The sequence below is a fragment of the Phyllopteryx taeniolatus genome, chromosome 18 (genome assembly GCF_024500385.1).
Source record: "Phyllopteryx taeniolatus isolate TA_2022b chromosome 18, UOR_Ptae_1.2, whole genome shotgun sequence".
Taxonomy (NCBI): Eukaryota; Metazoa; Chordata; class Actinopteri; order Syngnathiformes; family Syngnathidae; genus Phyllopteryx; species Phyllopteryx taeniolatus.
Genome location: NC_084519.1, coordinates 18,363,711 through 18,377,806, shown reverse-complemented (window position 1 = coordinate 18,377,806; position 14,096 = coordinate 18,363,711). Strand labels below are relative to the sequence as shown.

At 50.4% G+C, this 14,096-nt stretch overlaps 1 protein-coding gene across 4 annotated transcripts in view; it reads left to right on the top strand.

Annotated features, from left to right (window-relative positions):
• Positions 1-14,096, top strand: part of LOC133468104 (disheveled-associated activator of morphogenesis 1-like) — a 46,124-nt gene that overhangs the window by 14,671 nt on the left and 17,357 nt on the right. For 2 of the 4 annotated variants that reach the window (XM_061753572.1, XM_061753569.1), the window contains exons 1-3: positions 179-360; positions 10,759-11,033; positions 13,245-13,334. In XM_061753572.1, the coding sequence (XP_061609556.1) occupies positions 10,830-11,033; positions 13,245-13,334 (294 nt within the window). In that variant the 5' untranslated portion in view covers positions 179-360; positions 10,759-10,829. Of the gene's footprint in view, positions 1-178; positions 361-5,750; positions 6,123-10,758; positions 11,034-13,244; positions 13,335-14,096 lie in introns of those variants that run through there. The other 2 variants (XM_061753571.1, XM_061753570.1) reach the window with 2 other exon arrangements.

The following is a 14,096-nucleotide window of genomic DNA, read 5'->3' as shown; positions in this document are numbered from 1 at the left end:
TTCGTGCAGCTCTCGAAACGCACCGAAACCAGTCGTCCAGAGGCCGAGCGGGCGGGGGGGCGAGGGGGGGGAGGATCCAAGCTGGGCGGTGTCCTCCGCCAGACTTCGTCCAATTAGGGTGAAGGAGTGTGGGAAAGGGGGCGTGGCCCAGAGCCGGTAACATCTGTGCCTGCCCCCCGCCCCCTCTGCATTCTGCAGCGGAGCGAGGGGAAGGGACATCTCAACGACGGGCGCAAGTTTTTGCCGGCCAGCGCTCCGGGTCGCACGCCTCCTTTTCTTGCGGAAATCTCGCCGGGATCGAAGGTGCGCAAGGACCTCCCACCTGCGTGGATTAATCACCTCGGAAATGGGGACGCTGCGGTGAGTTGAGGGTTTAAAAAAAGTGGAGGAGGAGGAGGAGGAGGAGGAGAGGACTCCTAGATAGGGTAAGCCCAAACGAACGGTCGGGAGAGGGGAGAGGGGAGCCGGCCGCCTGCTATCTGCCGCCTGGAATGCGTGCGGGGGTCAGGGCGGCTTTTATCGCGCTTCTGTTGACAATGTGGACCGCGCTCCTCAGGACGCAGGTGATTGTATCATGTCAGCCTAATTAGCGGGTGCTGGAGTGGAACATGATGTTGCCGTAGGAAACGCTGGCGGGGGGGCCGTCGTCGTGTCGTGTCGTGTGTGGCCAGTCGTGCTGGCAGGACCTCCCGCCGGCGCATCGGGAGATTATTCTTGTGATGAGTTTTTCTTTTTGATGAAAAGAAAAGTCACCTTGAGCAAAGGCAGGTTTCCCTTCTCGGGTTGCCCTCCAGACTCCGGAGACCCCGCACTTTTTCTTTGTGTTTTTCCCACCCTCATCACAGAGACGCTCGCATTTTCCCAACGGCAACCAACATCCGGATTAAAATTCGAGCGCAAAGCACGCGAATGAAAAAAGAACAAAATCGGCCGTCACCCCCGACGGTACGTGCCGGCAACCGCGCTGGTTGCCATAGCAACTGGGGGGTGCAGAGCTCACGCTGCGGTGAAGAGATTACAACCCCAACAATGTAATCTGCTTTATTTTTTTTTTTTTCGACATTTGTGGCTAAAGTGGACACCAAACTGACGGCAACCAAAAAACAAAAAACTCGCCACGAGATCCTCAATTGATAGTTTACGTTTCACACGTCTGTGACGCCACTTGACGGCTAAATTGTTCTCACTTCAAACTGATTTTTTGGGGAATAAATCGGATCATTTGATTACTAAAATACGGAGAAAGGTAGAAAGGGAGAAAGGTTTTCTGGTTGGTGCTGAGCGCAATACTCCGCGGGTCTCGGAAGACCCCTCGCAAAGCTCTAAAGCGGCCGACGACGGCTTTGAAAACGGCAGCGCCCGAGCTTTGTTTGGCTGTTAAGGCCGACTTATTCGCTTCGACTCCAGATTCCGCACTTCGGAGGCCGTCAACTTGGGCGTCGCACCTTATTTCTTTGTCACGGTGACAGTCACAGGAAACGCGGCGCGCCGATGACGACATCGTGACGAGCGTTCCCGGTCTCGTCGGACGACTTTCGGGGGTAGAGCCCGTCCGCTGGACGGGTTTGACGAGCTTCCCCGAGCCTTCGCCGTCCGACGTCATCTCGGCCCTCCCGCCGTTTCGCATTCCTACACTCCCATGAAGCCGAGAATTTGTGCCACTTTTTTCCCTCGCTGGGGAATGAAGCGCAAATTCATATGCGAGCCACACCCGCTCGACTAACCGAGTCGCCGGCGTTCTGTCACGCTGTTGACATCCAAACATTTTCCATCGGAAGTGTTGGAAATCTCTCTTGTCTCACCTTCTCTGCCACGCGCGATTCATTCGTTCTTTGGTTTTGTACTGATCTTTTTCCAGATATGAGCTGTCATATGGCCGGTTTTTGTTTGTTTGGACTTGTGAGCGCAAGCAACGTTGAGATCGGTGGAAGTGACTCAACTTAGTTTTCCGCAAGTGGCGGAACACTTTGGCAGATCGAATTAGTGAACGATGATTCAAAAAGACTCCCAGCTGAATTTTACGCTAAATCTAAACATACAAGGAACAGAATGACACCTTGCGTATTTCAAGCATCCACATCACTTTGTCTTTCACTCTGCTAGCTTGATGCTAACACACAATAGAAAACGCCATAGACAGTCTAACAAAACCAACATCGATGTTGCGGTGCAAAAGCAATGGATCTCTCCAACGCAGACGGTGTGACAAAAACATTCATTCATTTCCCGTACCGCTTTCCCTCGCTGAGGTCGCGGGCGCCTATCCCAGCCGATTTCAGGCGAGGGGCGGGGTACACCCCGAACCGGTCGCCAGCCAATCGCAGGGCACATGGAAACAAACGACCATTCACACCTACGGGCAATTTAGAGTCTTCAATTAACCTCACGTTTATGTTTTTGGGGATGTGGGAGGAAACCGGAGAACCCCGAGAAAAGCCACGCAGGCACGGGGAGAACATGCAAACCCCACACGGGCGGGGCCGGGAGTTGAACCCGCAACGTCACAACTGTGAGGCAGAAGCGCTAACCAGTCATCACCGTGCCGCCCGTGACATTGTTGTATTTAAGGATGTCATTACTGTATGCTTTCATAAAGTAGAACATTAGAGAGAGATTTTTCTCATTTAAAAAGACATTACAAAGTTTTTTGTTGTTTTTTTTTGGGGGGGGGGGGGGGGCTGGAACTGATTGTTGGCATTTCCACTCATTTTAGCAGAGACGATTTGAGGTAAGAGTGTTTGATTTCGAGCCATATCTCAAGCCACCGCTGTATTTGGCTTCGGGTCCAATTTTTGTCGGACTTTGACTTTAGAGGTTTCAGCGCCGTACCGGTCGCTCGATCATCTTCGGGCTTCCAGATCATTGTCGTGCTTCTTCCGACGTCCGACTACCCCGCTGCCCCCCCGTTCATAATACCGCTGTGACCTCTCAGACAGATAATCCAGCAGGCCGTCGCCCGGTCAGCCGGCCCCGATCGCGGCCATTATCTCCTCGTCTGTGATGTTGACATGTGGGCGGAGTCGGATGGCGATGAAACGTGCAAGCCGGCGTTGAGGAAAATGATTGGATTATCCGCGCCGATAATCAAATCCGCTCTCGTTGGCCGGGCAGACGCGGCCTGTGTGCCGCTTTTGCCTTTTTCCCCCCTCGTCATTTTGACGGCGGTAGGGCACAAACAGAATGACTTCTAAGACATTTTGTAGAGAAGTATTGCGTGACCCAAGGAGGAGTCGAATCAATTTTGGTGATAATTGCGAATTTTCACGATGGCATCAACGAAACCGTCATCTTCCATCAACCAGGAAGTAGGCGGCTAAATCAGAATTAGGACGAATACGAGCCATTGTCATTTTTCTCACTTTTGGTCGCAGTTTGTCCTTGGCTGAGGTCGTGGCTCCCGCTCGTTTTAGCACTGCTAAATCGACAAATAGAATCGAATCGAATAGAGCTTTATTGTCACAGGACAATGAAAATCAGTTTGGCATCTCCCAATTTGCAGCGTTAAGGTAAACAAAGAAGGACACATATAAACACACAATTATCAAAGACACCTATTGACACAATCAACACTTTTTGGAGAATGGCCATATTACGATATGGTGTTTGTTTTTTTGCACAGATGATAATCAGCCAAAATTCTTTGATTAGATTGCATTTCTTACCAGAGGGAACGCGGGCAGAAAAGTGAGTGTCCGGGGTCAGATGGGTCCTTATCTGCCAGCGGAGGCATCCTTGAGGGTGGATCGTGTACCTGCTGCGCTGCGGGTCCTTCCTGTCCTTCGCAGTCCAGCTGCTGAACCAACTTGTGCAGCAGCGAGCGGGTCAGGAGGCTCCCCATGCTGGATCTGTCAAAGTTTCTGGACGTGGCGTAGTTGGTCGAGCGGGTGAGGTCTGCTGAGAACTGGGTAGTACTGTTTGTAACCTCCGCCATGGAGTTTGTAGCACACTTTGTTTGCAGTGTGACTGAATTTGGTGACATTTGGGGCCAAGGGAAACCTTGTGAAACCTCAGCATCATGGAACATTTCCACTTGTTTTTCATGGCATTTTCCTTGACGTTCAGTGACGATGTCACTCCATGACATCAATCCAGCATGTGTACACGGGCGGGGGTGTACAGTCATGTGGTTTTCCAAGTGAGGCCACAGTTTGATTTTGTTCTTAGCTAAAGTGACAAGGTGTTTTTTTTGGGTGTGTGTTTTATTTTGTTTGTGAAGCTGCTTGTTGTTCCAAAAGAAGACATAAATGTCAGGTCGAGCAAATATTCCCCCTTTTAAAGGGCGAGATTGATGACGTAATTGTTGTTGGGAAACAAAACGGTGAAGAAAAGGCAGATCTGCGTGTGAGAGAAGCGACACCGCGGTGATATTGCTGTGCGAAAAGTATCGGCAGCTTGAGTTACGCAGTCCCTTAACACGTCACGCAAACCGTTGAGGAACGGCCCGCGCAAAAACGATGTGACTTTTTCTCAAGCTGCCGTGCGCCTCCCGACCCGACGAGCGCCAATTGTCATCCTTTTGTCTGCCTCCTCCCGCTACGTTAAGCCCGTGATCGGAGAGCCGCGGGGCCGTGGGAGGCGCCGCCTCGGTCGTAGCTGAGCGGACCCCCACTCGGACCCTCCGGCGGTCTGTGAGCGCCAGCCGCTGAGACGGGTCTGATATTAATCTCCTCTTAACCTGCCAGTCAGCGTTTCTGTCGCGGCCCAGCTATTTTCTAATGTGCATCCGAGTCTGAGTGTTTATCCGCAGCGGTCGGGGGCGGGGGTGCGCTGGGTAATTGCTTGTGGCGGTGGTAGAGTTTGTTAAATGTGCTGTCCAGCTGTGCTCCGTGCACCCTTGCTACACATGACTGAAGGCCTCGTGTTGTTTACGTTCCTGTTTCTCGATGTTTGATTCAAGCGCAAAATTCCCCTCAAGGTTTCGCACGGGTTCTACCACGAAACAATCCTTGTTTTGTCACTTTTAATCGCTTTTATTCTTGGAGCGGCTAAAACTCCACGTCCAAAGACTTGAGAGCCGAGTGACCCGACTCGCGAGTGTTTCCAGATACGAGCCGTGGTTCTGTCAAACTAAAGTTAAAACGAAGAAAATTGCGAGTTACAAGCACGTTCACGGAACTAATTAAAGTCGTATCTGAAGGCACCGCTGCGTTGAACTTGTGATCGAGCTCCAGCCGAGCCCCCCTAAAAACCTTTGCTTCATATTCTTTTCTCAACACAGCATGGGCCTGGCAAGGTTTTAGAAAATGGCCGCTCCTCCTCCCCACCCGGGGCAATGTGGTTGGACGAAAGCGAAGCCCACCGGCCTTGGCTGCCCGACCCTCGCGTTCGCCGCCCTTTGAAACCGCCTCCGAGGCACATTTTGAAGTGTGGTGGGCAACGGTCCCAAAGGGGAGCTTCCACAAACCCCAAATTGTGGCTTTCTGCAAAATACTGCAAACCACCGACCTCTGATCTTGCTCTGCGATTCTGATTCTCCCGGCCCCCCTCTATATACCAAATATAGTTTGGGGGTTTAAGGATTGAAAAAGGGAGCTCTTGTGCGATAAAAGAGTTAGTTAGGCTTCTTCGTGATAGTGTAGCATCAACTCGGCCTCTTGCGAGACCATTTTTCATTCTGTTTATTGAAACTATAACGTGAATATTTCGCTTGGAGCGGCTGCAGACGATCGTCACATTGCGAGTCTGATCCATCCCAAATCCCAAATTCGAAAAGAAGATTCAACGACTTGCGCCCTCGACACAGCTGCACTTTGCCCTCTGAACGCAACGAGGGTCCGCCCTTTGCTTCTCGTCATCTCAGGTCAATCCAAATATACACTTTTGGCATCATTCAGAATGAAACCAAATATATTGGAGCATCAGAATGGAAAAATAAGAGCTCAATTGAAGTCATTGTCTACGAGAGCACGCCATTGGCAACGGGAGGTGAGGGCCAGACACGGCGATGCCGCTGAAGCAGGCGCGGACGGAGTCGACGACCCGCCCCGAGGACTTTCGCAAAGGTCGACTGTTCCTCTTGAGTAAAGGGATTGGAATGAAGACGTGGGCCGCTGCTCTGTCCAGACCGGGGGAGGACTATGTACGATCTCAGAAGGTTCTGGACTCCTGGTTTCACGCTGCACGTAAGGAAACGTGACACCGCATCTCGTTCGAGTCGATTGCACACCTTTTCCACTTTGTTCTCTCTCCAAGGTTCAATTCCTAATGGCCCGCGTTCGCTTATTCGCGTCACTTCACCGCCGGCCTCGTGGCCTTGACAAATTACACTCGGAGTTAGCTTTTCAACACAGTGATTGGTTCATTTGGTCGCGACTTGTGCAATTTCCGTCAGGCCTGGCAGCGTTTAGCCTCCGTGACCTTCGCCTTTGGATTTGAAGACCAAGCAAACCGCCTCGGAAGTGCTGGGGCGAGACGACGACGCCGCCTTCGATCACAGTCGGTCCAATAGTTTTGTTCAAGCGTTCGACATTCAAACATCTTTATGAATGGTTTGTATGAGTCTCTCAAACACCCCCAAAATTCAAAATCTCTTTTTACAGTCCAAACCCCCAAAGACACTCAATTGATTCAAGACAACTTGAACCGGCGGATTGTTCAATAACGACACCAGCAATTAACAGAACATGTCGCCGTTCCGCTCCGGGCTATCTGTCTGTCAGCGCTAAACCAGGTGGAAAACAAAACGGGTCCGAATCAAAAGGATGGGAAAGGACAACGGGGTTTGCGGCGCGCGTGTCAGTCGGCGTTTTAGCGCGTGAAATAACGTTAGTGCCCGTCTGTGCTTGACCTGGGATGTTCCGTTTAGGACAAACGCTAACGAAAACCATCTCGGCGCGGAAGGGAGAGCGAGGCGATCGTTCCGGCCCGACTTGGTGTCTTGAAATAATGAAGAGGTACAAAAGAATCATTTGTGCGAGGGATCTGCCAACAATCGTTTTAGCGCAGTAAAAACACCATTTTTCTTCTTGAGAAACTGCAGCTGCAACATCAGGCTTATCATCTTTTTTTTCCTCGCTGCTCACATTCCATAATTCCGGCAAAAGAATTATGGAGTTGAAACGGGCTCCACGCGTACGGATTCGGAAAACATCCGAACCGATTTTTAAAATGCGAGATACCCATTTTCGTTGCTTTGTATTGCGAGGCTTTTTGTGGATTTGTACACATTTTTGGGATTGAAAGATGTGCCTCCAAAGGTTTTGTTCATGTATTACTATAACACTGTCTTGAAATGAACGTTTGCAACCAGCTACGAGAGTTAGCGTGTCTACAATTGGTGAAATAAATAGGCAGGTAACTCGCTAACTAGCATGACGAACAAACATCACGCTCTGCCGTTACTTGGAGAAGCAGCGACTCAATCTCTGAGACATAAGTACTTTTACTGTTGTACTACATTTGGGTTTTATCGAGAAAAATGCAATCATTTTCTTTTTACGTTGACTAATGTACCCCAGGAGAGCGTTCAATGGTAGGCGCTAGCATCATATCGGCAGAATCCTGCGAACTTGACCAACACATTTCTGTCGCAGTACGAAGATTGGCCTGTGAAAGGCAGCGTGGTGCCGAGGCCAGAGTGCCGGAAAATACAAAGAAGAAATCGAAGAAGCTCGGCTAACTGTCAGCTTAACTGGTAATGGCGTTGCAGGTGTGAACGCGTCATTTTTCGTCGTTGCGAACGATTTTGAACACAACCAGCTGCTCACCAATGGCTTTGATTTTCAAGGAGTGAAAACGCCGACTTTTGACCAGATTGACGGTGCGGATGTAGCCTTCTTCTGCAACTTGCGCGTCCGTGTCGCAGCAGGTGACGCTGGAAGGCCCCCCGCTTGTAGTTCAGGGTTCAGCTGGATACGCAAGGAATGTCGTCATGTTCCGACTGGCCCGCGAAATGCTGGGAAAACCTCGATTGTCTAACAGACAACCCCCGGCGGCTAATGTCGGAGCGCTCGCAGGTTAACAATTACGCAACGAGACCTCCCTCGCGTCAACACCGTCCGACAGTCCCCCCCCCCCCCCCCGAGATTCCTGTCGCAGCGCCTCAAGAATTAGTAGCGAGTTTACAGCTGGCTTTAGCGAATGGAAAAGATGGGCACTGTTGTGGACTAATATGGTCAAAGAGGCGCTTCGGAGCTCCGACGGGCGGCGAGCGTGAAGCCGTGCAGCTGCTGCCCGCCGAGGGAGGCCCCGCTCGTCTATTCGGAGGAGTCGAGGATGTGTCAAAATACACGGATGCCTCCGTGTGCTTGCACGTGTGGCCTCTTGGCCTGGATGGCCTTGTCGCTAGTGCGGCCATCTACGCTTCTCGGTCTTTAGCGAGACACACGCCGAAGCCCTCGAGCAACAGCGCTGGTTCGGCTCTTCGTGTCCTCGTTTGACGAATGAATTGTTTGTGATACAAGGTCTGGAAATTGTGCTTTCCATTTCGAACAAAGCCGATTGTTTCAATTAGTTTAGCATTCTGTCAAATATATCATTGTTAAAGTGTGTATTTACATGTTAGGCCAAATGAAAAAAAAACAACAAGGTGACATTTCTGGTTTCAAGGCAGAAAAATTTCCCGGCTCGACTACTGACGACATCTTAAGTTAGGCCGCGACTGTCTTGTCAGAATTTTATAGTGCACATCTCTATCTTGTCACAACATGACTTTAACGATTAATCCATTTAATTTGGAACCACATTTTCTGTCCTGAAAAAGACGAGCGACCACTTAGTTTGATTGGGTTCAAACGAAGAGCGGCGCTGTGAAATTGCCGCCTGAAGAAGAAGAAGAAGAAGAAGAAGAAGAAGAATCACCTTTTCTTGCCATGAACATTTGATGTGCTTCGGGTCACTGGATTGATCGATTTCTTTCTTTTCTTTATCCGGGTAAATGCAAATGCATAGGCAACAAACGGTACGATTACATAATACGTTACATTACGTCATATCACATGTGGAAGAAAAGATTCTTAACGGGATAAAAACAAAGTGCAGCATCGTGTACAGTATCCTTGACTGACTTTTTCATTGAATGGGATGAAGGAGGCGCGTTTTATGTTTTGCAGCGTTCCGATCATTTGAGGCAGAAAACTGAAAAGACAATCGACCAAAAGTGTTGCAGACTTTGGGAAGGACGAGGTTAATAAAACGTCAGTTTTTTGTGCGGGTGGTGGTATGCGTGGGGAGCAGAGAGCCAAGATAAGCGCTAATGTGAATGCTTTTAGAGCGGCCGTCCCCAACCACGTAAAACAAAACGACGACAAATGATTCCGAATCCAAGTCATCGTTACGAAGAACGAAATGGTCGTGATGAGTCGGAGCCCCGCGCCGGTTTCTGCTCGACGAGCCGCTCCCATCTTGGGGTCACCGGCGACGCCCGAAGCGCGTTACGCGTGGGCCGTCTACTCCGTCGTTGCAGAAAGTCCCGCTTGACGACGATGGAATGTCGCGAGGTGTTGAGTGCTTTTTGGCGCCGTCATTGGCTCATTTGGCAGTTTGTCATCACTGATTATGCAGAACGGGAATCACATGTTGCGGCGAACCATATTTGAAGGAGGACCGCGAATACTCTTTCAAAAGAAATCTTAGTTTTTGTTCGGTCTCTCTGTGTTCGGGGAAGACTTTTTATTTTTTATTTTTTTTAAGAACACCGCCACGATCGATTGGCTCGTCCGAATCCACCGAAGTCGACTGGAAAGGCCGAGCTGATCATGCTCGCGTAGCCAGAAACACCCGCCGGTCAGCGCCGCTGTTCGTGTGGTCGGGAGACGCTCGGCCTTCTCCGTGCTTGTTGCAATTCACGATCCAGCGACGACCTCGGCTGTTAATGCGGCGCCGTATGATCTGCTGCCGACTTTTGCCTTCCGCGTTGTTCGTCCGTGACAGCCGATCTCTGCCGAGACGGTTGTCACCGGGCGGATCCCGCCTCTGGCCTCAGGAAGGGAAAGTCCGACGCCAAAGACAATCGGGACGATTGAGGCGGCCGCATAATTGTCGGTCAGCGACTACTCGTCTGAGAGGCTTTACGGGAACTTCTTTTGTTCTCAGACCTCAAACACACCCGGGTGATCGCAGCTCTTAAAAAGGAGAGTCACGGCTGAATGGAAAGGAAAGGAAAGGAAAGGAAAGGAAAGGGCGATACAAGGTCTGGAAATGGTGCTTTCCATTTCAAACAAGGCGTTCTTATTGTGTGACTTTCTGATCTCTCATTGCTAACCCCCAGCAACCTGTGTGGTTTTTTTGTTTTGGTTTTTTTCCCTTTTCCCCCCTTCAAGGCATTACCCAGGACGGCCTGTTCTAACGTGCGCATTGGCATCTGTTACGAGGGCGTCTACGTTGTTTTCATCCCGGGCCGCGTCGTCGTCGGGCTTGCCCTCAGGGGGCCGGTTACCACGGTGATAACACATAAAAGTGTAATCGCACGGCACGGGTGTGTACGTTGCTTTAAAGTTCACGGTTCGCGCAAAATGCCAAGCGAGGTAGATTTCATAACGTTTCAAACTCGACATTTGGAACACTCACTTTTTTTTTTTTTAGGCAAGTGCAAGCGCAATAGTTTGTCTTGTTTTCAGGAAGTGAATGACGCAGACAAGTTGCAAGAGTGGCGTGTGGCGAGAGCGCGGGAAAGTTACACTCCTGAAAATGGGAACTCCTAATATCAATATAATCGTGATGTGATGATATTTTTGATGACGGCTAGCTCGTTGTGAACGGAACTCAAAGCAAATTGTGGCGGTCTCTCCGCTTGAGCGAGTGTCATCCGGCGTCTTTCAGAACCTTCTGACGGAGGCCGAGCTCTGAGGTGGCGGAGGCCGTGACGGGGCAACGCTCCCTGCCCGAGCGCCATGGCGCCCCCGAAGCGCGGAGACGGCGACGGCGGCCGTGGCGGCGGCGGCGGCGGCCTCTCTTTCCTGTGCTGCTGTTTCAACAACAGCGACCACCCGGAGATCACCTACCGACTTCGGGAGGACTTCGCCCTGCAGACCATGGAGCCGGCGCTGCCCATGCCAGGCTATGACGAGCTGGACGGGATCTTTTCCGAGTTGGTGGTAAGCAAGCAAGTTTTTTGTTTTTTTTGTCTCGCGCACGACTCTGATCGCAAACTGAGCTGCGGCGGCGCCTCGAGATACGCAAAGCGTCACAAAACGACAACCAGTTTGTTGCAGTACTGTCGGAAATGCTCCGTCGCTCGCCGAGTTCGGTTGGTCGAGCTGCTTCACGGTTACGTCTGACTCGGCAGCAGTGATCGCTTCCTTTTCAAAAGCAGAAAAGTTGCTTTTGCTCAACATTTTTGAACTTGGGAGACAACAAATAACAAATTCAAGTCAAGGTGCCACTGTATTTTTCTACCCCCAGTTTATTCTTTCTGCCCTCCGAAGTTTAGTGACACTTTAGATGCGTATTTTCCTCCAACGTTTGGTCGAATTCCCAATTGTTTGACCTCGTTTTGACTTCCGGCGGTCCATAAAAAAGCCCCTTTTTGTTCCACGCTGTATGAACCGATCAAGGTCGCTCCCTCCCAGTTTAGCTCGTTTTGTGAGTAACGGGGCCACGGCCACGGCCGGCGCCGCCGTCGCCACGGAAACGTAAGCTCGACGTTGCCGCACATCAATGGGCCTCGTTCGGCGGCTCCTCACGTCCGAGGCGCTCTGCCATCTGCTAATTGCTTGTTTTTGTCCGGCGCACATAATTGAGTGCGACGACGGGACGGGGGGGCTTTTCAGTCGCTGTGTTTACTGAAAAGGAAACGGCCGCGTGCGTTTCGCCTTTTCGCTGCGTGCGAGTCTAATCGAAGGGAAAGACTCGCGTACGCGGGCCGTCGGCGGGGAGATTTACGTCAAGCGGAGACGCACTTCGCAATCGGAGAAAAGCTCTTTTTGTGCTGCAATCAATGCATGAGACCAGTAGTTATCAAAATTTTGAAACAAAGTAGCGTCTCAAAAAAATTCTTCCAATCATCAAAAAACAAGGCAGAGGATTCCCCCCCAACCCCCTCCCCCAAAAGTATGCGTAAAGTCCCTGTAAAGTGAAAAGCAACGTCATGTAAATTGGACACACCACAGGAAGAAGTGGTAACATTCCTGCTAAATTTGAAAGATTAAAAAAATGAGATATAAAATGAGGCTTAAATGGTGAAAAATCAAGCCATTCTGTCCAGTCTCAAATGCTGTAGCCGTGTCCGCTAATTGCGCTAAAACCACGCCCCGCTCAGCTGTTAACTGTCAATCAAATACCTCTACTATGACCTGGAAAAAATTGTCTTGCATCTTTCTTATGCCCACGCATAGAAAATAGGCACTGAAGTTCTTATTTAGTGGGGGAGGGACGACCCGTGCCTGTTTCAGTCACGGCCCAAAAAATCAGGAAAACGGAAATCGTGCAAAATAGTTTAACGCTATATCTCCACAAGTGAGTACGACATAGTTGTCAGTCCTTGCACGCATTCAGCAATTGTCTTCAACCACGTACGATGTATTGAGAAACAAATCACTGAATTCACTTTACAGGGTCTTTCAATTTTGGGGGGCCATGTCCAAATATTCTTTGCGGTTATTGTATTTTTATTGAACTTCCTCGAAAATGCGCGCCTCACACTCTTGGTTGTCTGACTTCCAGCATATTCCACACACACAAAAGAGCTTTTCATTGATAGCGAATGAAACAACAAATATGAAACTTGATTTTGAAATCATTTGCGGCAGAATTGGCCGAAAAAAATGACGTCAATTTTATTTCTGTATTTTGTCCTATTTGACACTCGGCGAATTGGAATGCGACGCAGCCGCAGACCCTCGCGTGCGCTCCGTACGGGGGGACGCGTGTCGCCGCCGGATGTTTGTGAGCACGCGTCGGACAGACGGGGCCGCCGCGCCTTCGGTCTTTACTCACGTGGTCAACAACAGAAGGGAAAAACACAAAAAAACGGCATCTGATAGGAGTCAGTCGCGGAGCACCTAGCGTAACAACGCACGCCCGCGTACGAAAGCGAATACGACGTCGAGCGATGTCATCTGCCATTTGCTTGAGGACAAAAACGACTTTTTCTCTTTATGGTTTTGAAGAAGCCATAAAGCCATATTGTTCCTGATCATGTTAAAAAGCAGACGTCGTCAGTGATGTCACCGGACCGCATCTCGCTTGAAAGACCCGCAGCGACTTGCAACTGCGGGGATGAAATCTTCCAGACATTTATGACAGACTTTTGTTCTCCTCCGTAGCGTTTCTTAATGACCTCGCTTCTTTCCCCCCCCAACGTGCAGGACGAGCTGGACCTCACCGAGAAGCACCGGGAAGCCATGTTTGCCCTGCCCGCCGAGAAGAAGTGGCAGATCTACTGCAGCAAAAAGAAGGTCAGATGTCTGCCTGGCCAGCATGCGAGCCATCGCAGGGACGCGCCGCTGCGTATTTGGAGCGTCCTCAGCTATTTGCTGAAAAACCCGAGATGATTCCATGGCGCCGAAGCCCGTGCTAATACGAAAGTAGCAATCGGTATCAAGGAAGTACAGTCTTTCCCCGTTCATCGCCGGGGAAAGAGACCTACCGCGAGTAGTGAACATCTTTGAGTGATTGACCTGCTCCTAAAAAGTTTTAAGTTGGCACAAGATGGTGGAAAAGCTCTCCTTTTCTATTAGACAGGGCTATGGCCTCATTACATGAAGCTCCTCCCCTCACTCATCACTTTTCAAATTCCCCCCGCAGCAGGAAACTTCCATACCAGAATCCACGTGATCTCTACCACGAATATGTAACAGGTTGTCATGACGAGACGACTGCGGAGGGCGATGTGGAAAAACACACAAAAACACAATTACTCGTCTCGTTGTGACGGTCGCGCCTGCCGTCTGCTCTCGCTTTCCCTTTTCACTCGTCACAAGCAGCAAAACGCCGCCGCCTGTTACCGCTGACACGACAGCAAGCTTCCCGATTGTCTTTTCCTCTTTTTTTTTTTTTTTTGGTCAAGGCCGTCGCTGCGCTGTGCGTGCGTGCGTACGATATTCCGACATGAAACGCTCGAAACGCCCCTAGCGTGGTGCGGTGCGCTTCCAAACCGCTGCGCTCGAGGTACTCCGCATTAAATGGCTGTTATGGCGAAGGCCACATTTCTGTGACCG